At 40.1% G+C, this 26340-nt stretch overlaps 1 protein-coding gene across 1 annotated transcript in view; it reads left to right on the top strand.

Annotated features, from left to right (window-relative positions):
- PTPN5 (protein tyrosine phosphatase, non-receptor type 5 (striatum-enriched)) overlaps positions 1–18123 on the top strand; it is a 79390-nt gene extending 61267 nt beyond the window's left edge. The window contains exons 8-13 of the mRNA XM_010563872.1: positions 1376–1455; positions 1955–2092; positions 5357–5467; positions 10297–10457; positions 13894–14007; positions 17755–18123. Of these exons, the coding sequence (XP_010562174.1) occupies positions 1376–1455; positions 1955–2092; positions 5357–5467; positions 10297–10457; positions 13894–14007; positions 17755–17848 (698 nt within the window). The 3' untranslated portion in view covers positions 17849–18123. The remainder of the gene's footprint in view (positions 1–1375; positions 1456–1954; positions 2093–5356; positions 5468–10296; positions 10458–13893; positions 14008–17754) is intronic.
- Positions 18124–26340: the final 8217 nt, after the last annotated feature.

Raw genomic sequence — 26340 nt, 5'->3', positions numbered from 1 at the left:
TAGTAGGGAAAAATCATGTAATCGCTACTCAAACTTCAGCAGGCTCCATGGATGAGTGCATAAAACAGGCAAAGGGACTTTATGCAAAGTGTCTAACTACCCAGTCCAGTGACATTTGAATAAACGTCTGGCAACCAATGTCACCTTTTTAATGGTGTAATATGTTTCAGGCTATCAGAATTACTGATTAAAAAGCAGATTTTATCTCTCATCTCTCCATCTCCCCAGCACTAAAGAAGTGAGCAAAGTTGAGCAGGAGGGAACTATTAGAAAGGAACTTGCTGGTTTCAGTACTTTTGTGCTATAAAAGAATATCTTTGTTAATATCTTTGCTTTGCGGCTTGTGATTATATTATCACATAATAAATAACATGAATCCATTCTGAGGACAGCATTTAATGCTGAGTCTGTATTTGTAGTACTGTAGAAATTACAGTGTGCTTAATTGTGCTTTACCCAATATCATGCTATTTTTGCATATTTTTCATTTTGTTCTGGTTTCTAAGCAGCCTGGATTTTTTTATGAAGAAGTTATCTGTGGTTTGTTTTTAATATTCTCCTGGTGATATACACTATTGCTGTTTGTTGAGGCCTCTGTCAGGAGGATGTTTCTTGTCAATGGTAACAAACTGTGTAGTACTGGTGAAAGTGGATGAACGTGGACCTGTGGCAGCTTGCATTAAAATCAGTGGAATAGCTCCCATTGACTTCAGTGGGAATTGGACTGAACTTCTCAGGGAATGATGTTTTCATTTGTTGTCTTATTAAAACAAGAATAATGCTTCTTAAACAGCCCCAATGAGTGAGACTCAAGTACTGAAGAGATTTATGCAAAGTACAAGAGACTGTTAATATTCTTAATTTCTCTTTAACCATTATATTTGTTAAAAGCACATCTTGGAGTTTAGTTCACTGGAAGATGAAATAGGAAAAGAGTTATTGTCATCTGGCTTGCCTGTGTGCAAGAAATGTGTGTTTACAGTTTGGGAGAAAAGCTGTTTGCTGTCATTTCACAAACGATATTCTAATGTCTTACAAGCCATAATGAGTCTATTGACCTAACAAATTGAGAAGTAGTTTCCTGGAGCAGAAAACTGCTTTTCCAGAGTCACTCTGGGACACTGACTCTGCAACAAGAACAATTAAGCAGGCTTCGGAGAGTGGGTAAAACTATCAGAAGCAGCCAAATTACCCCAACCATCCTTTCCCTTCTTTTATGGTAACACTTTAACATGGGAGCTCTCCAAGGCCACTCAGATCTGTTGTGATGGCCATGAATGCATGTAAATGTCTTGCTGTACAAGATAACCTTGTGTCTTTCTTTCTCTCCTCTGAGCAACTGATAAGCTATTACTTATCTCTTCACACCTTTCAGATCCTCACAGCAGAGTGTGCCTTACCTCAGCTGATCAGGACGACCCCCTCAGCTCTTACATCAATGCTAACTACATCAGGGTAAGAGCTCAATAATCCAATGAGTCTGCCTAGCCTCTATCAGCCACTGTTAAAGTAAACAGAATTGCAACATCCACTGGCTTTTAAAGGCATTCTGGCTGAACTGATTGCTCTTCTCTCCTGCTTACATTATCTGAAAACCAAATCTCGAAGTGCAGCTGTACAGGTTCAGACCAGACAAAAACAGACTTCTGCGCTTCTTGATACAAATTGCTTGTCAGCTGGCCTGACTAAGGCACCGGATAATAAGCCTGAATAAGGCTCTTGACCTAGCCAGAGTCACCTCAAGGCCGTTGGACACTCATTGATGGAATTATGTGAGTCTATATTGTGCCTTTGTTCCATGTACACATGTGCAGGAGAGAGAGGGAGGGGGGAAGAACTGATGCCATTGAGTCACCATTTCAGCCAGTGGTAGCTCTCTTGTTTTAATGACTGAACCTTCAAGGTTGTGGTGGACATCCCTGTTAAAATTGATCTCTTGTTGTTTTGTTGGCAGGGCTATGGAGGAGAGGAAAAGGTATATATTGCTACTCAGGGACCGATAGTTAATACTGTCAGTGATTTCTGGAGAATGGTGTGGCAGGAGCATTCTCCCATCATTGTCATGATTACCAATATAGAAGAGATGAATGAGGTAATGGTGTTACATATAGTCTGTGTTTTTTTTATCTGTACTCTAGCAGATATTTTCGGCATAGATGCTAAGCCAGCAAACAGAAATTAGTTTAGTGGCCTGAGCAATCAGAGCCAGCATTAAATTCTTCAGGCTCGGAGAAGATATGGGCTTCTCTTTCAGTTCAGTTTACTGTAAGTCTGGTTTTGCTGTCTGACTTAGCCTACTGCTGGTTTTGCCATTTTTCCTCTCCCAGCTGACCTGAAGCTTCTCCAAACCCAGCCCTATTTGCAGACACTCTTTCAAGTTCTCTCTAAAGGAATCAAAAACAATAGTACCCCATAACTACTAAGGTTGAATATCTTTAATCAACAGTGTTGGTGCTGCTTTATCTTGCATTTATTATGATTCAGTGTCTATATTGACATTTCATTGACACTCCCTGACTTGTAAAAGATGCTAGTTACAATAATCAACAGCTAGAGGTGGCCTGGATATGGAGGACCTTTTCCTGAATGCATCTAGGGAACGCTTTCAAAATACTGAAATTAAGATGCTGAACTTTTTCTATTCCCCACCTACTTCTAGAAATTAAACTGTCATGGTGTTTCTGCTAATTGACCTAATGTGATTTTTGTCTGCAGTTTAAAATACTGCTGTCCTTCAGCTGTTAATTACTTACCTGCTGAAATATTTGCCCCGTGGCAGAGTTGCAAGAACCACGTGCCTGGGCTTCAGTTCACAGACAGGTAGCTGAGCTTATGTCTGCCTTTATTGGCAGTGTAAGATGTGACAAAGTGGTCTGGGCATGTGTGGGGCTCTGCATCCCCCCTCACCACTGGCAGCAAGGTGTAGTGGAGAGATCGAAATGGTGTTTCTTAAACTGCAGCAGCAGTATTTGTCAAAGCCTGTCTCTGAGAACTCATTAGTAATTTAGGTGAGAGAGATTCCTTTGGAGAAGAGGTTTTAGACACTTAGAGGCCCAAAAATATGGGCATACCTCTGTCATACACACAGAGTTATAGTGGCTTAACTGCTAGCTGGAAGCTTAGTGCCCATAATTATGCATGTGCACAAACCTTTAGTTTCCCCAGTTATGAAGTAAATAAATTTAACCTTGAACTTTAGTGAAAAAAAGACATGAACAAGACAGACACAGAATTATCATGCTTGCAAGTTAAAAATGGTCAGTTATTACAGCTGACTGACTGGACACATATTGTCAAGGCATTGCTGATGCAAAATACAGTATGTTGCTGATCTAAATGTTTTGTTTGCACTAACATTTTAAACTGACATCTGCCTCTATCTGAGAGGCAGCACTGAAGTAATAATTTGCTTGTTGATCAGTTGCCAGTTTATGGCAAATAAGATGTTAAAATGTCATGACATAATGTACTTATCTGGTGATAAGTTCTTCCGCTATAGTTTTCATAGCAAGATTGTATGACAGGAATGTAAAATACCCTTTACACCTGTATTTCCTCTTATCCACGCTGACCAAGTATTTTGCCCATCATATCAATCTTGGGAAGCAGTGCACTGCAGTGCTGATGCACTATGTAACTGGAGCTTGCTACAGCCTACATGTCATAACAGAGCTGCTGAGTCTTTTCTGATACCTTTTGTGTCAAAAATTAAACGGTGTCAGGAATCTCAGCCATAAATATAGGGTAAGTCCTTTCATGTAGATGTCTTCTATATTCATTCCCTTTCTTCCATTACACCTATATTAATGTATGAATAACAGGACTCAGAAGTACATAGATTCAAAACCTTTGTTCGGCAATGATGCTCATAACAGAGGCTTTGTGTTCCTTCTCAGTGCAATGACTTTGCTAATGTATTAAAAGCTCTGTATCTCAGCCCTCTGTTACATCTAATCTGAACTGACAGACAGCCCACGGAAATGAGTGGGCAGTCTTACTCCACTCCTTTAAGCAGAGCAACGTCTGTGCTATTGATAGCTGCTTGCGCTCTTGACAATTTTTACAATGGATTCTGCAGTTTAAGAGTAGAGGAAGAAAAAATGCAATCTGCGTAAATAATTTTACAGAGACGCAGTGGGCCACGCTCCCAGTGGGTTATTAACTGATGCACTATGCAGATGGAACAACACTAATTCTCTCACACAAAAATTTTGACTCAGTAACTTTGCAAGATACTTTTCTGTTGTAAGCCTTTCTCCCAAAGTGGAATTATTTTTGATGGGGGAGAGCAAAATGATTTAACTTCCTTCAGGATTGTGTACAGCTATGTAAAAGAGGAGCTTACAAGCAGCATCTTTAACTGGGTTTGTCCAACAGCAGATTCTTACTCTTCTGTGATAACAAGATTGCTTCTTCCATTATTACAAGGTAGCCTTTTTCTCAGCCCCTGCCTTGTTCATGTCATTCCTTGTCCATCATCTATGCACCATGTTGAAGTGCCTGTCTCTTCCTCTGCATATTGATTAGTTTAAAGAGAAACTGCATACAAAAAACCACAGTCTTTTTCAGTCCTCCTTCCAGGATAGGAGTGCTTACAAATTCTCACTTACTCATCTCTAGTGTTTCAGTACCACAATGTAGATTTGCAAATGGACTATAGTTTCTGCTTCTCTAATTGTCAGGTTGTGCTAGCTGCATCTCTGACTTTTTTGGCAAAATCAAATATAGTAGTCTAATAGCTCTCACAGCTATTGCTTCCTTTTAGTTCCTTAGCTTTGAAAGATTCTCAGTGTCCATTTAAAGTGGATTTTGGCACATAATCTAATTCCCAAAACATCCCCAGTCATGTTCTTTTGTACAAAAAACCTATGCAAATTATCATCTTATATTCAGAGAGCATTGACCCTTTATAAAAAATAGAAAAGATGTATTTTGTGTTTCCATATCAGTGTATACACACCACAGAAATATTGTAACTAGTGTATATTATACTAATCATTATTATCTTGAGAAAAGGATTAATCTAAAAACACAAGCACATTGCCACTGGCCTTTCTAATGAACTTTCAAAATGCACATCAGTTGCATGAAGAAGATAAATAAGGATGTGTGTATTTAAAAGCATTGGTTAGTCATTACTTGATTTATGCATTTCTAATCATGCAATCAGGCTATTATGAATGCAGCAAAAATCACCTGAAATGTGGTCCCTGTTTAGAAAGTGAAAACTTGTACTTATTATAGAAACAAAGTTTATTCATATTCATCTGTGCATGTGCTATATCCAATTTCAGAGGAGTGAAAATGAACCTCCCTTGATATCTGCTTAACTAGATTCATTTTATATTGCACACAGAAATGCACAGAATATTGGCCAGAGGAACAGGTCACCTACGAAGGAATAGAAATCACAGTTAACCAAGTCATACAAGCAGACGATTACCGTTTAAGGCTCATCACCCTAAAGGTAAATCATTCCAATGTACTTACACTAGTTTAGCTGTCTAAACCGTTAAATGGAGATGTTCATGGAGACTTGTGGAGAAATCTTCTGCACAGTGTAATGCTGTACAAAGAACACTTTTCATTACTGAAGTCATTATAGCTTTGCCCAGTTCACCAACATACAAAGACTACAGTAAAATAAGCAGTCGGAGATTTAGACTGCATGTGTACAATCTGAAAGCTACCAGGCCAATTGTAGTAGTGCAGGGTTCACTCAAGCAGAAGAAACCAGTGACTCATTCTGTGCCTGTGTCCTCTGTCTTCACTGGTCATTTAAAGTGACGTGTTAGTTCATGGATAGCTTCTTACCAGCCTTTGCAAGTCATACTACAGACAGCACTTGTGGAATAACCCACTAAACTCTGTGATGATGTTCAGTAGAATTCAAAGGCTTGTTTATTCTTTGGGCCATGGGCTTAGGCAAAGGGTTACTGATTACTAACAGGGAACTTTTACCTACATGATGTCTTACATACTTTGTAGTATGGGGAGACCTCTAGGAAATACTTAGATTGTGCTTCTTGTCTTTTTATGCTCATTATTAGGACGCTGTCAGACTGCTGGCTACCCACCAGCTGTTTATGCCTAAGATGACTTGTGCTACTAACAAGAAGTGGGGGAGCTGAGAACTGAGCAAAAGGCATTTTAATTTTGCTTACCTGTTTTCAGTTTCTCTCAGCAGTGAAACTACTGGTCTGCTTGGCATTTGCCAGTGGTGTGGTAGCACCACTTCTGTTCATCATGGCTGAACCCCTTTTAATAGGTACCATGCTAACTGATAATTTGAGCAATTTGGCTGACTTGGCTTTGAAGATGCTTTAAGGGCTCATTCCACTCCAAGACACTAAAACTGTTGATGACCTTTAAAAACATTTTCACCACAGCATTCTCCATGTTTACGTTTCTAAACATTAGTATCTTTCCAACTAACTGTATATGTAGTTTTTCATACCAGTAACCATTCTATCATCTTGTGGATAGCAAGCTTAAACACAGGTTTAATTTTTTAAGTACTTACGAGTCCTACTTTACAACTGTTTTCATTGCTAGGTTCTAGAATCTCAAGCTACACGTTTTAATAAGAACAGTCTATTTACATAAACTTCATACATCTTTCATCTACCAGATCTGCCCCTGACCTCAGTATAACACCACAATTTCTTTCCAATCTGAAAAAACTCTCCTTTTATCCAACCAGTTTCAAGTCTCTTCGTCCATATGCTAATAGGCAGAAAGCCAGCATATGAAATCCCATGTCTGGATTGGGAGTGTGGAAAGTCTGTCACTCATGTGTTTGGCAAAGGCAGCAAGGAGAAAATCACACTCCCTGACAAGTGGGAAGTAAAGAATATTTACAAGTATGTTGCAGACTTGCAGAGGTCTTAAATACAACTTATTCCAAACAGTACCGTGCAGCAGGAAGAATAATACATAGATTAATTCTGCTGGAATGCTGGTATCTAACAGAACCAGTCACTTCTTAGTTATGGTGACAAAAAAATTTTTCTCAATAAAAAACTACACTGGCTGTCAGAAGAGTTTTTCATACTTGTTTTAAATCGTTAAGTAGAGCATTTTAATATTAGTGAATATTGCATTTTTTCAGCTTGACATTAACTTCAGAGATTTATGTTGAAATGTTCTTTTTTTTCCCCTCTCTTCCCCCCCCCAACAAAAAAAAAACCAAACAAAACAAACAAAAAACCCACAAACCACTTTCCCTCTACATTTATGGAAAGAAATTTGAGTCTCTCCCTGGGGAAGGATCATTCAAATTCTTCTCAGGAAGGTAAAGAGCCAGTTCCATTTTCAGGTGCAAATTGCAAAGGAGTGGCTTTTAATATTGATATTGCAGTAGCATATCCAAAAACCAATCTCACTTTAACAGGTGTTGCACAAAACAAAGAAACAGTCCTGAAAAGCTTATATACAACAATTCAAGCATAATAAGCCATACTCCATCTCACAAGTACCTTTCATGCTAATACTTAGCCCTGCAGAATGTTTTCTTCTAACAGCAACCTCTCAGTGTTTTCCCAAATTCTCTTGTCCTTGCTCAGTTATTCCTTAGGTCAAGCTCTCCCTGTTCGACAAAGAGCTTCAGAATTAAGAGCCAGATATGAATATATCTTGTCAGTATTTATAACTGTGGATCCCACAGGGGAAAAAAAAAAAAAGACAACAAGTAAACTGAAAACCAGGTCATTTGTCAGGACTGGTGTATCCGGTACATTCAGACACTAACAGAAAGAAAAAAAGAATAGCTAGCATAGCAGAGTACAGCAAAGTCATAAGTAAAGAAGTATAGATACCACACATTTTTTCCCATAGCCAAGACAAGTGCTTTCCTACTGCAAATGATACAAAAGCCTTTACTGGGAATACACATCTCTAAGGATGTAGTTCCTTCCCTACTCAAATAACTTGATCATTTTGCTTATTTTCTTTAAGTTCATCCCAGTTTGTTTTTCAGTTAAACAATGTTATTTTTTTCAGTACTAGTGGGGCAGTGTCTCTTTCCCCCATCCCCAAATGTCAGGAGGTGAACTGCTGAGTTCTAGAGCTGAAATAAAGATTCCACTTGTTAAGTTACCATTGCCTAGAGCTGTACATTTGTCATTTAATAGCAATAGTGGAGTAGCAGCTCCAGACCATACATATATTAAATGACTTGGTAGTGAAAACTAAAGAAGCTGTGAATTGACTCCAGCAGGAGTGGTCAGAAATATATGATACTACCACCAGCAATATATGATTACTGCATGTGTTACAGAATGGACTGTCATACGTGTCTCAGAATAGGGGACATGATTTGGCAAGCTTTAGGAATTTAGAAAATGCTCAGGTAATAGGGCAAGGCTTGTTTTCCTTTCTCAAAGGAACCTACCAGTGTCTAGCCACTGATTCGTGATCTCAGCCTCAGCTACAGCGTACATGATGGTAGACTTCAAACCATCAGTTAAATCCTGCTTCCTCCTAGGTGTTCCCAAGTCTTCTCAGTCTCAAAGAAGCACCAATAGAGAATACTTTGTCAAAGTCAAAGCAGAAGCGTACAGAACCACAGAAGTCAGGGTTCTCTAAGCAGAAGCGTAAAACTGTTAAGGGCATAGGCAAAACTAAAGACATCCAGAGTTCATCATTAGAACTTTGGCTGTTTTCTGTTTCTGTCAAATGAGTGACTTTAGCGATTCATGTTTTTCTTCAGATGACTTTTACTTTTCTCTTAAGTATTATCGATAACATTTTTATTTTAATTTTTCACAACCCACTTAAGAATCCAGTGTTCATAACTTCTGTGGCTCAAGCATAGTTACACAAAAGCAACTGTGTATGTTCATGTTTCAGACCAGTGCTGATCGGATTTACTGTAGTGAGCTCAAGTACTATTCATGACAACTAGTTATGCTCTCTTAACCAGAATATCTTCTCACTAGGGTAAATAACCTAAGGCCAGGCTCCGTGCTACAATAGTAAGACTCTCTGTTCCTAAACTGAGGTAGACATACCCTTAAGGTTCCTATGACTGTGCTTCAATGAGCGCTTTAAACCCCGTATAAGCTGGAACAGCAACTCAATCAAACCCAGCCTCCCTTTGTCCAGCTATCTTGTTCCTACCCTTGTGCCATCTCCCACATGCCCACACAAATGTTTATGTGACTGTGTGGTAAGCCAAAGGGGGAAACTGATCAATCCATCTGAAAATTAATCCAGCATGAGAAAGAAAAAAGAATTAACTAGATCACTTCCCCATTCTAGTTCACTGTGAAGCTATGCAAAAGCTTTGTCAACCAAAGAGGAAAGTGGCACAACCACAGAGCACTTTTAACATCCAGAGACTGACAGTTATAGGGACTTAGGAGTATAGATGATGACAGAAACTGCTTCCAGATTTTTTGTGCCTGGTTCTTTAGAAAGAGAGAAATTTGTTCTTTTTTTCCCACCTCTCTTGAACTCAGCCAGCCATGTGTTTAAGGGAAGGTTGTGGAAGCTAACACTTCTGCTCCCGGACCTTTTGAAGACATTTGCTTAGCCCTGTGCCAGCTGGCTTATGTAATGGCTGAAAGGGTAAGGCCACTTCCCTAAGCTCCATGTTATTATTTGGTACCTTTAGAAATCAGGCAGAAGGATGTCACTTTGAACACACAAAATCAGAAGCACACAGTGCTACTTGGCACTCAGAAAAGGTAACGGCATATTTGCTATATTCACAGCCATGCTGAGACAGAGAGAGAATTGGAATTTGTGTCTCAAAAAGCCCTGGACTGCAGCTAGATAAAATTCCTACCTTCCTTAGTGTCTCTGAATTTCTCACTGTGTCTAAGAGAAGAGTAGAATTGACAGGAAACTGATATGAATCTGTCTGTCAGAGGAGATAGAAAAATAAGCTCCCATCTCTCTCCCTCATCTATCTATCTGAGACAGAGATACCGCTCCTGGCTCTCTGTCTGTCAAATACATTATGAAAGCAATTATGTCACAAGCACAGCTCTGGCTTTGCTGAATGAATCTGTCAGGAGGGAACAGACTGCTTGGAGTGTTTTGCACATAGCTCTTGGCACTAAAAGAACAGAATACTTGGGGGGGAAGGAATGTTGAGTTTTTTTTAAGGCAGTTTACTGAAGTGCAGACATGATATTTGAAATCCAGATTTCTGTGTTGTGTGGCTTGCCATTTGGATCTCCTGTTTTGATTTACTCATCTCATTCTTAAATGGAAGACCAGGTTTCAATATCAATTTACAACCAAAAGTTCTTTTAAAACGTTGTGGTGTTTGTCTTAACTGGATTGCAGAAAGGAGAAGAAGTCAGAAACCTGAAACATTACTGGTACACGTCTTGGCCAGACCAGAAGACACCAGATCAAGCCCCTCCTCTGTTACAGCTAGTACTGGAAGTGGAAGAGGCCATGCAGAGTGCAGAAGAGAAGAATGCCCCAGTGATTGTTCACTGCAGGTAAATAAATGTTGTATCTGACTTCTGAGGGCTTCTTCACATATAGTGGCATAGTGCAGATACTGTCATATTGGCCATCAGTCAGATGTGGGAGATCTTGCCCAACTGCTTCTGAAATATGCTTGGAGCTTCTAAAATTTAATGACAATAATTTTTTATTACCAAGTGTTGCATTTGGATACAGACTGACCTGAACACAGAAGTTGGTGGTGGCTCAGTTACTTGTAAGAACAGTCTCGTTTCATTTGCCTTACCAGTAATATGTGCCTTTAATGATCTTAGAAGGGCCAGGTTACCAAAGATTTACATACTGTGAGTGAAATTCAGTAGGAAGACACATGCAAGCAGAAAAATGAGAACATTCAAGTTTAAGCCTCAAAACCCCGTGTTTTGTAAATCCATTCTTTGATTTTAAAAAATCCCCATTAGGCCAAAGACAATAATTTAGGTATAATACATAAAACAAATGAAACAGTGGCAAAGCTGATTGCAGCAAGTACTAATCAACAGATAGGAAATGTATGCAATTGATAGTAAAACTGAAGCATCTGTGAAAAGCCCCTGGCAAAGATGAAAACTTCTTATATGGAAGAAGCAAAACCTTTACAGTGGTGTGTAGCCTCATGAGAAAATTGTAATTATCAATCAGAGAGCAGAAAAAATAGATGAAGATAGATACTTCTGTCTTCAGAAAGAAGTAGGATGATGTATTTACCACTTGTAGACATGATGAAGTACGTTCTTTTGCACCGTTAACTCAGGGGTGTGTTAAGCAACAACTACTAACCATTATTAAATCGGCTATACTGGATGATTATCACCCAAGAGTCTTTAAGAAAATTGGCCCACAGGCTCTAAACCATTAAAGTTTAGTATAGCTGAATTCTAGTTCTTGGAAAATTCGAGAAGTTCCAGAGGTCTAAAAGCAAGTCCTGTTTTGCCAGTATTTAGAAAGGTTAAATGTGATTACTTGAAAACTACAAGTTCTCAAAACAGTTATTCCAGGGAAATAGCGGAAAGCCTGATAAGTGATGCAGTAATCTTGCCAGGGTAATCTTCCATAATTTTAATAAAATACACTTGGCCAAATTGATCTTTGGGATTTTGGTAAGGAATTTTACTTAGTTTTGCATAACATTTTCTAGGAAGTGGCAGATGGTTGCTATCCAAAAGCTGTAGTAAACAGGGTATTATCATACAATGGGAATGTTTTTTAAGAGACTATTGGCATGAATGGTTGGTAGCCCAGTGTCATCAAAGATCCACCTATAAGCTAATATGGAGTAATCTCTAGTAAAATGTTCGTATGATACCACATGTCCAGTTTTTCTGCCTGTGTTTTAAAACAGATTTTGACAAATTGGGGAGAGTTCAGAGAAAAATAAGAAATGGGTTGTAAGAAGGTCCCCTTTGTCCCTGGAAATCTGTGACTCTCTAAGAGCTCCTTGAAGTATTATGGTATTTGCTGCAGGTAAAGATTCTGGTCACCATGTCACTCTTGCTTTGCATACTTGTTTTGTCCTCTTGTATGGTGTCATCCCCATGACACGGTAATAATCTGGGGGGAATGGGGCATTTTTAATTAAAATAACTACTAAGAGACATGGTGATAGGATTATAAAGTATTTTCTGTGGTAACCATGGGCCAGAGCCCTTTCAGATTATTCTCAGTTGCAGTCACTTTACCTGAATAAGGAATTTAATACGTTGCCTCTATTTGAGAGTGGTATATACAGCAAGCCATTAGCCGAGGCCTGTGTTACACTGAGTACTGTAACTCCTTTGACCTTTGTGGGAGATCCTCAGTAGAACATCATCACTGCGGTTTTGGCCTTCAGTGATGTAAAATAATGCACCTTTAAGAAAAAATAGATACAAAATGCTCTTCTTAAAAGCAGCTTCATGTTAAAGGCAGGCTAGCACTCCTATTAAGGTGCTGTGGATAATGTGTCGCTCTTGAGACCCCTGTCCTGGGACAAGTGCTGTCTCAGTGCTGTTTGCTTTGTCTAAAGATGGGTGTTGTTCCCTCCTTTTGCAAAACACTCTGAGGTTTATGGATAGGAAACAGTACACAAGACCTGTGTACAGCGGCCTATTTGGTTATGGCATCAAATGGAAGATGAAGGGCCTTTTTTTCCCTCTTTCCCCTCTTTCCCCTCTTTCCCCTCTTTCCCCTCTTTCCCCTCTTTCCCCTCTTTCCCCTCTTTCCCCTCTTTCCCCTCTTTCCCCTCTTTTCTTTTTTTTTTTAAACCATAGATGCACATCCATATGCAGCAAAGAGTCCACTGAAACCCTGAAATATTTGAAGTCTCAATGAAAAAACTAGATATAGTAAAGAAAAGAGAAGTCAGGACATGAGGTACAAAGAGCTTCAGGGACAAAAATTTTAAGTCGGGTAGGTACCTCCATCAGAATTATTTGAAGACTGAGATGAGTTCTTAGTGAGTAAGACCATCCCCCAAACTTCCATTGAATTGCCTTGATCATTCTGTAATAGAAGTTAAAACAATTCCAATGTAGCTATTTCCCCAACAAGCATAAACTCAGAGTGAAAAAAACCTGTCTATACAGTCAAAGAAACAGCATTAGGATTTTTTGAGCAGCAGATAACTGCGAACTCCATTGTTACTTATACATTTGTTGCCAGTGTTTTTGTATTACAACTTAAGCACAAATTAAATGGAAGCAGGATTTCTTGCAGTTGTGTCAAGTAATTATTCCTGAGTATGCTCACATAATTATTTAACACATAAGAAGGGCTGTCAGCTTTTGCTATTGGTTTTTTATTAGGTGATAAGATTCACAGCTTCGATAGCACTGTGCCTTTGAGAATAAGATCAGTTCTGGTCATTAAGCAAGGACTGAATTGGATACAAAGGAAAGACAAAGAAATCTCTTTAATAGTAAATTTGTTGTATCCTGCACTAATTCAGAGAATTACTAGATCAGCAAATGGCATCACGCTTACCATGCTGCTGTTAGCTCTAATAATTTAAGCAAGGGTTTTTTTTTACTGTACCTGTGAATGAAAATAGCTTTCAAAGAAGCTATTAGGATTGAGAATCTCAAAGCAAGGGTTGCCCTCAAACCAAGCCTAACTAAGAAATACTGTTTAACTGCTTATTTTCAATGGTTCAGTGACAGGTTCAATTACATATTGGGTCAGGTGGTGGTACCTAATAGTCCATTTTTAGCACTGTATGTGCGATGTTCACCCTTTTGCTGTGAGTGGCTCACACTTAATTGTGTTGTCCCATTGAAGTTAGTATTTTTTCCTAGTTATGGCTTTATATTCACAAGCACTCACCTGGCAAAGGTTGGAGGGAGGAAAGGGATAATGGGGTTTGATTGCTGGTTTAATGGCGCTCATTTAACAAGAAAGTTCTAAAGCCATTCTAACATCTCCACTGCCTCTCTCTGCTTTTCCCACCCTTAGTGCAGGCATCGGGAGGACTGGCTGCTTTATCGCAACTAGTGTCTGCTGTAAACAGCTGAAGAACGAGGGCATAGTTGACATATTGCGAACAGCCTGCCAGTTACGGTTAGACAGGTAAGAAAGCCTGTTTCCTTTCCAGAAAAAAATTTTTAAAAAAGTAATCTTTCCCTTTATTTAAGGAGAAACAAATGGGAAGAGGGAGGAACACAGGCAAATGGAGGCTAATAGAGAACGTTCCTTGAAGGAAGTTGTCATGTTCTAAGCTGTTCTGACTCGTAACCTTTGCCTATTTTATGAGCAGTAAACCTTAATGAACGGCCCTAGAACTGAGCTAGATTCACACTTGGCATCAAAGTCTGCATAGATGCACAGCTCCATGCAGCAAGGGATGATATTTCACCAGCTGAGGAGTTGGACCCATGTTCATACAGAAGCAAAGGCTCAAAGGTCTGCTGTATTTAAGTTCAGGGCCACAGATCAGCATTTTGCTCCCAGGAGGAGTAAAGAAAACTTGCCTTGCATACTTGGTGCTCTCAGCACTGTTGGGAGGGCATGGCTGCTTGGGACATTGTGGAGAGATGGAGAGTATGCACAGTATGGAGTGTTTGCAGACATATGAAAGGAGCTGTGAAAATCTCCAGAAATTCAATGGTTTCCAGTTAAACATTTCTTAACGCACCACCTTGAGTTTGATTATGAAGTAAACAGACTTGAATTTTGTACCAGAGATGTTATTTTTCCTCTCCCACTGGTTTCAAGTGCCATCAAAACACGTCTCAGTGCTCTCACTAATGATAATGATAAATGTAGTCGGGGGAAGAGATGTCACGAAAAACATATGAAAGATTTTTCTGAGGAAAAAAAAGAACCTCAACCCCACGCTGAACTTCATTTCAGAGGAGAAATTATGCTCAGTGGGAGGCAGAAAATGAAATGCTTGCTGCCCTGCTGAGGCTCTGATAGACAGGGACCTGCAGGAGCTTGGGGGTTTGGCTATTTCAGTGGATTTCAGACCAGACAAGGAAAGGCTTTTTGAGAAAAAGGAAACCAGAATATGAATAGTGAGTGCTGATTATCCATGGCCGAGTGAAATATCTGGCTGGATCTGAAATATCTGGTCTCTGTAACTAATGTTACACAGGAAAATAGCCATACAAATGAAGGTTGAAGGCGCCTGCTTACAAATGTGCGTGATACAGAAGGCCAATTAAAAATACTAGCTTTGCAGGGAGATGGGAACTGGCAGTCATTTGCAGAGGCTCAGGAATGGAGATCACACTTAAAGGGATGCCATGGAGGCAAAGGAGGACTACAGGGACCTCCATAGCTGCCATGTACCTCTTAGGAGTGGGATGGGATAGGAAAAAGCCATTTAAATGTCATGGGATAAAATACTCAAGATGGAAAGCAGTCAAATCACCATCCTTGCTACAGAAGAGCATGGTTTCTTCAAGGACTGAAAAACGGGCATTGTAGTCTCTTGGAAGTGATGCTGCCATCCACTGTCATTTTCACTAAACCCTCACAAAAGCTCTGGGTGACTTCAAAAGCAGCATGAGAGGATAAGACAGTTTCTAAGCAGCTATAGGAAGGAAGCCCATCTCTGTCTTCTCCTGTCTGGTAGTTACTGGCTAGAGAAAATAGGGTGGGTGGGAAGGAGTCAACAGGGACTTAGGGAAGGAGGGTTGGATGCAGGCCAAAACAGACGTGTAAAGGAATGCACCTCAGTGCTTCACAGCAGTAGAGGTGTTGGCATTAGCCCTGAGAACCACCTTTGAGGTTGCTGTGGGGGTGCAGGGAACAACTGTTTCTTTCCCTTCATTCCCTCACAGATCCCTTGGAAAAATTCTGCGCACTGGGCTTTGCACCAGTGGCCAACAGTTGGTCCTAAAATAACCTAGTGTGACTAAGGAGAGGAAGTGATCATGCATGCAACCTTCCCACAGTGCTGAGAGACGTTTGCTGTCCTTTCCCACAATGCAACTCAGATTTGAAAGGTTTCTGTGGCAAACGGGTGAAAACATAGTTTCTCTATTCTGTGTCAAAGCCTGGACAGCAAGAACATGTCATGGTATGCATGTGTGTGGGAAGGGGAGGAAGCCACCACATAGCAGGGAACCAGATAAAAAGGAAAATTATTTCCTGTGGTCTGAAACTCGATGGCCACCCTCGTGCTTCTGTTGCTACAGCTTCAGGGTACAAACTCACTGTTAATGGAATTTTGTGGGGAGTAATTGCCAGATAAGTCTAATGTTCCTTGTGTGTCATGGACTGACGTACATATATTTCAGTATTGTGTGCAGCCCAGGAGGACTCAGAAACAGATCAACTGTGAGCTTGTATTAAGTAGAGCAGGTGGGGGGGAGATGCATAGCTAGGAAATAGTCTCTTTAGAAACACAGTGTGTGCTTCCCACCTTTGCTTATTGATGAGAGCATGGGTCCCTGCCCTTCCTTGCTCATTGTTAAGTATTATTTCAAGCAGCCACTTAACAAAATAGCCGCAAGAGTCTGAAGGAGGTGGTTGTCTTGCCCACTCATCTACCCCTTACTGGTATGGTTACTGTGTGACCCACGTGTCTTAAGCTGGACCCCATAGAAGAGGGCAGTCCCCAAGGAGAATGCAGCAGTCTCCTATCCATTTGGCTCAGAGGAAGCAACTTTCCATTAATTTACTCTGGTTAAGGTTTTCGAGGGAATGCACCACATATGCTCTTCCTCAGACTGACACAGTCTGGTTGGCTCTGGCCACCCGTGGGTTCCCATGTTCCTCAACCCCACTTGTCATTTCAGCCTCCTTTTGGCACTGCGTTCCCAGGATCTGTGCACCACCACCAATGCTGGCACAATTCTGCATACACCTTCTGTGAATTTGAGCCATGGGTTTAATTATTTTCATAATGGATTATCAAGAGATTGTATCACTGTTGATGAGGTACTCTTAGCAGAATTTTAAATGTTAGTAAAATCTGCTTAAAATGGACAACTTCGTTCTTGTTCTTTTTGTTCATTTCTGTCTTCCACTGTAGTACTCGTGTTGATTAATATGCTACTTGCAGTGATAACACAGGCTAATGATACATGGAAAAGCAAACTGTTTCTGCTCCTGCTTGCATTTCCTTTCAGGTTTGCAGTTTTAAAGAAAATAGTAAAAGCTGAAATAAAAGCTGAACCAAAACAGATTTCTGTTCTGGGAGTCTTTTACTGATCAAGGTGTGCATGGCAGTCAATTCAGTTACAAATCTGAGTTGTCTTTTGTTAAAGTTCAGTCATCTGTTCCAAAATGCTGCTGGCCATCCCCTGGTTCCCTGGTGAACTTGCCAAAAGCGCAATGTGGGATGGTACAGAGACATTTTCCAGAATGGAAAAGTTGTGTGCTACATCAGTTGTCTGGGCTGGCCCTCTGTAGTCCTGAATCCAGTCCCTAGCGCAGCTGTGAACTCTTGGAGAAGCTGTTTCCCCCTTTATTCCCCCTGCTCCAATCTATCTGTCTAGAGCTTTGGGGCGGGGATTGCTTTTCATGGTGTTAAAAAGTACCGGAGTATAGGTGCTCTGGTAATACGGATGTAATTGATGATGGTGTTGCCTTACTGGATGAGGGTCTCTGCCAAGAAAAATGAAGGTAAATCCCATTTCTGTTCTGACTACCTTCTGTTCCTTGGTTAGCAGAGACTTTCAAAATGGAGCTCGAGGTCAGACTATGAGCTGGTTGCAATCAATGGGCACTTTTCACTCATTTCAGGAAGCTTTGGAATAGACCTTTTGTGTGTAACACAAGCTTCATGTTAGCTGTGCCATTTCCTCACATGTTGGCATGTAATAAGGCTGCTGTTTCCCTCCCCTTTTTTTTTTTCCTTTCCAGGGGAGGAATGATCCAGACTTGTGAACAGTATCAATTTGTCCATCATGTCATGAGCTTGTACGGAAAACAGCTTTCTAGAGCAGCAGAAGAATAAGTGTTCATGATAATTCCTAAAGGCTAAACCAAGAGAACTTTTGACTGCATTCAGATATACTTCAGATCTGATAAGAGACACATGGTAACCTGGCTGTCTTAGCCGGAAGGAAAGATATATTATTTTACTTTGATATTGCTTTTATGCTCTTGTTTGCATTGACATTTAAGAGCTGAGGTATGCCTTGTCTTAAACATATGTGACAGGACATAATCTTCACCAAAAAAGGCTTATTTATACTGTAAATAAGAATAGTAGCTTCATTTGTTACAAAAGCAAGAAAAAAAATCAGAAAAAAATCCACTGTCTTCAGTTTGCTATTTTTAAAAAATCATTGCTAATATATCCAAATACAGTGTGAAACTTTTTGAATTGTCATGCTGAAATGTGCCGTATGTTGACAAAGCTTGAAAGTAACTTTTTGCCTCTTTCTGATTGTTTTTACATATAAAATTACCGAATACTGTGTATATCGTAAACCTTCTGAGCCTCTGCGTTAAAAGATTTAAGTAGATTCACATTGAAATTATGTTTCACACATCATGTTTGCTTGGTTTTGTTTTGTTTTTTCTAAAGCAGTCCACCACCAGTGTTATCAGAACTAAGGGGAAAAAAATATTTCAATGATGTGGGTAAAATTCTTGCCTCTTGTTCTCACCAGCAATGTACCCCAGTATCATGACAGCTGGGTGAATCTGATGTGAATAGTAGAAGTTAATCTGAACATAAATTCTTCACGCTTTACCTTTTCTTTTTCAGTATTTTGGCATCTCAGCCTGCAATCAGATTTGATTTTTGCAAATAGTTTCTCTTTTGACATGGTCAGACCACAATCCAAACACAATTTCCCCTGAAATTTGAGGTTTGAGATCAGGTGAGGAATTTTGTGAGTTGGATTCATCTTTATTGAATATGTAATAATAAAATCACTTGTATTCTGTGAATTTAAACTTGTTTCAAAGCTTTGATAGTGACCGGGTGCCCAGTGCTCATTAAAATTAACACAAATCCTGTAGACAACTTTAAAAAAAAAATCAGTCTGAATGTGTTGACTGCTTTTTGATAAATTTGCCCTCCAACCAAATTTAAACAGTCATTAGTCCATTCTAATTACTAGTCCAGGCAGCAGTCTTTCCTTTTCAGTAATACAGACTGCTGCCCATGCTTTTCTTATTAGACCTCAATCAGGCTGGGAAGACTGTAGTTTATGTTTAATGCTTAAAGGTAAGCACGTGTTTAAGTGCTTTATTGAGCAGAGAAAAATGGAGGTACACATGACCCTTAACATGAAAGATGAGTGTTTTGTGAATAGAAGCTGTAATGATCTACTGAAAATATTTTTGCTTCTCTTTATTTGTAACAATAACCAAAACCTACTGCTTTTATTAGTGCAGGAGATTCTGAGAATTTACTGCACTTCCTAATGAGGAGAAGGTAAAGCAGCTCTCAGAACAATAAGGGCTGATCCTGCTCCCACTGAGGTTTTGCCATTGACGTCAGTAGGTGCGGGGTAGGGCCTGAAATGTTATGCCTGCAACTTCATCACTGTGGGGAAAGTTTCCCAATATTTCAGTACACATCCTTTGTGTTTATTCTGTATCCATGAGCCTGTAAAAATCCTGTCAGCAGGGTTTGCATGAATGTGTGGCAAAATGTGTTATCTTTAAACCACTTGATTTTATTGCTGTATTTAAAATATTTCCTTCAGTGAGAAGCTAGCAGGAAGAACCGGCATTCTTTTTAAAAATACTGGTGGTAGTCATTAAATAGAGCAATAAACTTAAGCTTTTGAGCATAACATGACTGTTAGTTTTATGTAAACCTTGCTAGCTATATTCTCCCCACTGCTACTGATTCTTTCAAACTGGTAACACTATTCCATTTAAGCACACCTTAGAAATAACAAAAGCACCACTGACGTTCTGAACAACATTGTAAGTGGAACTCCCTATAAATGTTTTCAGCTGTTCAGTGCCCTTCAGTGTCAAAACTGACGAAGTGAATAAAATTACTTGTTCTGTCATCAGCTTCCTGTGCATCTGCTAAAGAATATTTGTTCATGATTGATTGGAGTCTGCATAAAGGAGCGAAGTTCAGTGTATAAGTTGCCTCCTGTACAAGGAGACTTTCTAGAGCAGAATTGCTTTATGGCAAACAATGTATAAAGGGCTCCAAGATAGTGACTTGGAGGACCTTGTACAGATCTTCAGCACGTATTAGTTGGCAGTGCTTCACTGACTTGAGTAGAAGTGAACTATTTATACTGATGAAGGAAGTCTAGCCTGCTGTCCACTCCCATTCTACATATGTGGAACGTCCTGAGAGAATGGCTGTTGATAAAATCAGGCTGCTTTGCATCAGTTCACTAGTACAAAGCAAATGTCAGCCCAGTTGTAGTCTGGTTACAAGGGCTGCACTGCTGCCATCTCACATCAGGCAGGAGCATGCCACTTGGTCAAGACCAAAATATTTAAATGAATCTTGAAGTGTTATTCTAACAGATTTGGAGCTAATCCTCCTATTTACTCTTTGGCCTTAGCATAATTAACATATTTCTTCCTATCTCTTTCTTTCTCTCCCTCTCTTTTTTAAATAGAATTTGAAGTGTGAAGGACCCTATATCAGCTGTTCTGATCTCTTCTGACAGCAGAGGTAGTCTGAAGAAGTGCTTAGGATTAGCAGAAAGGAGCTCTGGCCGTGCAGAAGCACTTGAGATGAGTGGGGCTGCTGCTTCTTTAATCAGTAGGTTTGAAACAGAGCTGACAATAGGAAATAAGCTACACTATGTGTCTTACTAGACTTCTCTTTTTACTGGGCACTCTTTCTTTATTAAAAGAAAATTCCTAGCACACTTCATACACTCTCTCCAGCTCACTGCCCAGGCCTCTTTGTACCAGAGACTACAGCATTAATACCTACAACACAATTGTTTCCCAGAGGACTGAATTCCTCTCTCCAGGTAGGTTAGCATATAACAAACTTGAGATGATTTTATTTAGAACCAACTGTGATGTCTTCTGTTTCATAAGCTTTTTCACGCTTCATGAACAGGGGAGAGCCTAGCTCAATGCCTCGTTTGTTCACTGGTCATTTGGTCATTGGGCATCACACTTAAGCAGTGTTACCCTGTTTATGTTTCTGTCATGGTAACAGACTAATGACACACTCTGTCCCTTTGTAGGTACTCTGAGATCAGCAGATACACAGTTATGTAAAAACAAAAACTAAGATTGCACTTGAGAGTAAAGAACTGTCCCCAGGTAAAGCACATGCCTGACTCTCTGAAGGATCAAGATAAAGGTGATTTGGTCAAATTATTCTGAAACGTCAACTACCTAGCAGTCACGTACAGTAGAGTGTCATGTTTACTTACCAGACTTCCAAAAGTAGCAAACAATTCTGGACGTTTCTTCTACAATTGGTCTACTTTGGCAAATCTTATCCTTAACCTGTGAATTTGCAGTTGCAGAAGGGCTTGAGACCAAAGAGATCACCAGACAGGACCTCTGTTCCTGTCACTTCCCTGCTGTGTCGTGCAGTGGAGGAACCATGCAACTTGCACACAGGTGGTCATAGAAAGTGCACGTCTGTTGATTGGTGAGTTGCCATGTTTTAGAAGTGGACCTGCATTATTATTTTTGATGTGTTCTTTCCCTGGAAACTGTTTTAAACAAAGGGAAATGATAAATTTGCAATTTGTTAATCATAACTGTCTGTCTATTTTTGACATGAAATGTGCTTTATACATTTGCTAGGGATTAAAAACAAAACACTTTTTCTGAGATACATTGGGGATAACCTTGTTTCTTCTGCCAAGTCTGTAAATGTATATTTGCTGATGTCTGCGAGAGTGACTATCAACTTAGGATAATGTAGGGCAGCTCAGGGGTCTTGCAAGAAAAAAGATTGCTCCATTCCAAAGCACAGAAGAAATATGTGAATGAAAGCAGCATTTGCAGCTTTGTGTGTAAGGGACAGGCAGTGAAAGAACTGCATGCTCTAGACAACACAAACATTGATTTCTAATGTCTCAAAGCAAATTTCACATATTCACAAAGAGGTGAATTCCTATTACACACAAGGAAAGAGAAGAGTCCACTATACTCTGAGTGCTGATACAGATCAGGCTCCAGCACCCGAGTACCACAGATGCCACATTCTCATGGCATGGTGTGAAAGTCACAGAAGGGGGTATGATTAACTTTGATGCAGAAGACCTGCCCAAGCTTGTGTGCCATGTAATCCCCAGCAGGGCAGCAGTGTCAGGTTTATTCAGTTGATAGCAAAGCTGAATGCAGAGAAAGGCTAAATTATTTACTCGGAATTAAAAGCCATGTTGGCACTAGAGCTGGCAATATGGCTCAGAGCATCTAAGAAGATAAAGCTTGAGCAGTCTGGCAAAGGACTCAGGTATTGCAGTTGCTGGCCCTTTCTCTCCACTGGACCATGCTACTCAACTTCTGTGTTCCCTCTTGCTTCTTTATCTCTTATCTGCATGTTGCTTCTTAGGCTTAAAACAGTTAAATAAGTCACTGTATTGCACTAATTTTAATCCAATATTTTGATAGCTAATGTTTTCCAAGGATCATCTCTTCCCTTGGAGAAAGCCTGTCTTGCTAGACGCTTTTCAGAGGGCTCAGCCTCTTCTGCCTACCTTTTGATCTCAATACAGCTCAGAATTTTGGGGACAGAGAAGTCTGCAGTACTGTGCATCTTGCTAAAAGCATTTTTCCTTTGGGAAACAGTAGTGTTTGCCTGAGTCAGACTTTTCTTATGTCTGACCTTAACTCTCCTGGTCCTGGTGGCAGCTGCAAGGTGTCTGCTTTCGTCTGAAAAGGCAAAGGCAACACTTCCCTCCAGGGATCAGAGGGAAAAAAATCCTGCATAGATACTTTTGCACTTTCTCCTTTACATGCTTAGCTTGTTTGCCTCTGAAGTGGACACAAGGAAGACTGTCAGGAATTAAGTCTAAACTAATAAGGCACAACACAACAACAGAAATCTTCTCTTGTAAATTAGCTAGCTTTGACTCTTTTTGTCTCAGAAGAAGGAAAACCAGATGTGATTGGTTTTACTACATCTACTGTCATCTTCTTGGTCTTTAGGCTGTTGTGAGGAATATGGAGGGCAAACACTCAAGCGTCACAAAGGTCAGGGTAATGAAGAGATCACTGAGTCACTCTTCCCCTTTTTGAGGCTGATGTCTGGCAGTGTGGCCAGACTTAATGATCCAAACTGAAAGATCTGTTCATTCATATGCATTGGTTTTCCCCCACAGACGTGTGTGTTCATGTGTGTGCGTACGCACATGCCTACTCACTGTGCCATAGTAGCTCATGTAAGAACAGAAGCATGAGGGAGGATTCACGAGCACTGAAATGAACATGGAAAGGGACTGCCTGTTTTTTGAGTCAGTTTGGGTAGGTGGGAGGAATTTAACTGGGTTGGCAGCGTTTTGTTTTTGTTGGGAAAAACGTGACTTCCAGCCCAGATACCAGGTTTCTCTGTATCTGAGTTGGGCTCTTGTTCCTGAATTAGAATATTGAAGAGGTAAGTGAAGGTTGGTTACTTAATAGATTTATTAGACAAGCAGTAAATAATATCTTATCCACTTTACAGCATGACCAATCCCATTTCCACACGCTTCTGATTTGATAAATGCATCTGTGCTAATAAGAACACTAACTTCTAGAGAAGGGAGCACAGAGCTCTGTCTTGCTGGAAGCCTTTAGCCTGTGAACTACAGTATGTGTTTATTTTGGCTGTCTGTATATGGTATTTTTTGCTAACTGGAAAAGTTGACAATGTTTTGACCTCTGCACAATTTTTTCTTTAATTTTGTTAAATTTTTTAGCTTCCTCTTTCCTTCCTAGACTAGCAGAAATCATCTTAAAATCATCAGGAAAGGTGGTATGTTCCTGGTGGGGGGGGTTGCTAATGCTTTTTCCAGAGTTTACCCCTAGAATTACTCCTGTCAGCCTCTGGAAGTTGGTTAGATTTTGATGTTCTTTGGTTTTCTAAGTTCCTGTGTTTTGCAAAGCATAACCCAGGTGCCTCCTGCACTAGACTCCCTTTACATTTTAATTTAACATAAATACAGAACAGATAAGAGCAGTCTGTTCCAAACAGAAATCAGATGTGGTCAGTTAAGAGAAGCAGTTTATTGCCGCTAGTTTAGCCTTCATTGCAAACAGGATATGTAGTTTGTGTCCTTCAGAATGGATAGACCTATATACATGTAAAACAGCCTCTTGTACCAGCACTATTTCACTGCTGCTGTTAATGCTGGTAAAGTAAAAGAGAGCTACATACACAGACTGAGATCTGTAATTCATTCTCTTCTTGAGAATTACCTTACCCAGGAATGAAGTCCTTCTCCATATGAAGAAGGGTGACAGAATCTCAGACTTACTAAGAAGTAGAAGAGAACTGATTAAAGAATGACCTCTGTAATCTAAAGTTGTGAAGTGATTTTCTAAAGAGCCTCGTCCCTGTTTGAGTAACTGAATGAACTGGCTAGACTTGGAAATGGTGGAACCTACTGCTAGTATAACTTAAAAATAAATAAAGCCAAACCTGGCCATTTCACTGAGGCGTGAAAGGAGCACTGGGGACTGCCTTAAACACCAAAGCAGAATTTGAATGTTTAACTGTTTGAAACCTGGCCCCACACATTTTAACGTGAAAAACAAGACTGGTAAATTGTTTAATTATCTGCCTTTGATCAAAGTTTTGAAATAGTGTCACAATCAATCATAAGAAAACCTGGTATTGGGGAGGTAATGTTTATTTTTAAATGAAAAGGTATCTTTTGGCCTACAGAGGTTTACTCCTTTTAGCCTCATACGTGAAGTTTCATTATCCTGTTACTCCAAGAATGAGAAACTGCTGAAGCCACTGTAAAAGATGTAACAACATAGCCCACAAGAGGCCAGTATGTATTTAAATTTTGGACTACTCAAAGCCATATTTGTCCATTGTAAAGAGACCCAGGCATCTTCCTAGGAATGCAACAATCTACAGGACTTCATGTGAGCTGAGGGACACAGAAGGGTCAGTAATGGTCTTGAAAGCTCCTGTCTCTTAGTAGGAATGATCAGGACCTTAGCAGCTGGGAAAAAAAAGGCAAAATATACATAAACCTATATTTTCAACAATGTTCTAATACTCTGTATTCTGTGGCTGTGGGCAGGCAGGGTGGCAATTGGCTGTGTGAGATCAATAGCTTTAGTCTCATATCTGCTTTGCTTTTCCTAGCCTTCCCTTTCCAAGAAAGGAACCTTGTGAAGTACCACTCTGAAGTATAACTCCTTGAGGCACTTAAAACTAGAAGTAAAAGAGCTGTGAAAAGTACAGTGTAGGGAAGACTCAGTTACTGTCCTGGTTTCAGCTGGGATAGAGTTAACTGTCTTCCTAGTAGCTGGTACAGTGCTATGTTTTGAGTTCAGTATGTGAAGAATGTTGATAACACTGATGTTTTCAGTTGTTGCTCAGTAGTGTTTAGACTATAGTCAAGGATTTTTCAGCTTCTCATGCCCAGCCAGGGCACCTGACCCAAACTGGCCAACAGTGTATTCCATACCATGTGACGTCCCATCTAGTTTAGGAACTGGGAAGGGAGGGGCAGGGAATCGCCGCTTGGGGACTGGCTGGGTGTTGGTCAGCGGGTGGTGAGCAATTGCCCTGCGCATCATTTGTACATTCCAATCCTTTTATTACTACTGTTGTCATTTTATTAGTGTTATCATTATCATTATTAGTTTCTTCTTTTCTGTTCTATTAAACCGTTCTTATCTCAACCCACGAGTTTTACTTCTTTTCCTGATTTTCTCCCCCATCCCACTGGATGGGGGGGGAGTGAGTGAGCGGCTGCGTGGTGCTTAGTTGCTGGCTGGGGTTAAACCACGACAGTTACCTACAAAAGAATTAGTCAAATTTGTCCAACTCTGTCTTCTGTAACTGAAACTAAAATTACCATTCACTTGCACCAAGTCTTTGTTGTGTGTACTTCAGTGGTACTGGCAAGTCTTTTCTTGAAATCTTGTTTGCCTTGTAAGTGTGCATTGATTCTGTTAATAGCAGCCACAGTAAATATAGTGTGATAGCCACACTATATGTGATGAGTGAAGTTAATCTTTCTGCAGAGTGCCCGTGGGTTGATTCATGGTGTATCTGTGTTCCTAAGCATAGAGGGTTGTCTGCATTATCATTTTGTTTTCTTTCTTGCCCACAATCAAGGTATGGGCAAGTTGACTCATGGTGATGGGCAGTAACAGACATTGTCACATCCTTCAAGTGCAACCTTCTGGGCTCTGGAAGTCAGTTCCAGTCTCACCAAGAAACAGGAAATCTTGTAATCTGACAAGGCTTCCAAAAGCTCATCGCTTACCATTAAGGGCAATTTTTCTAACAGAGTGCTTGCTCTCCCGACTGAAGGATAACAAAAGGTAGTAGCCCAGCAGTTTAGAAAAAATCTGTTTCATACCAGCCAT

Source organism: Haliaeetus leucocephalus, unplaced genomic scaffold (assembly GCF_000737465.1).
Source record: "Haliaeetus leucocephalus isolate CR32 unplaced genomic scaffold, Haliaeetus_leucocephalus-4.0 Scaffold173, whole genome shotgun sequence".
Classification (NCBI taxonomy): Eukaryota; Metazoa; Chordata; class Aves; order Accipitriformes; family Accipitridae; genus Haliaeetus; species Haliaeetus leucocephalus.
Note: the sequence above shows the minus strand (reverse complement) of the source record. Positions and strands in the feature narration are given on the sequence as shown.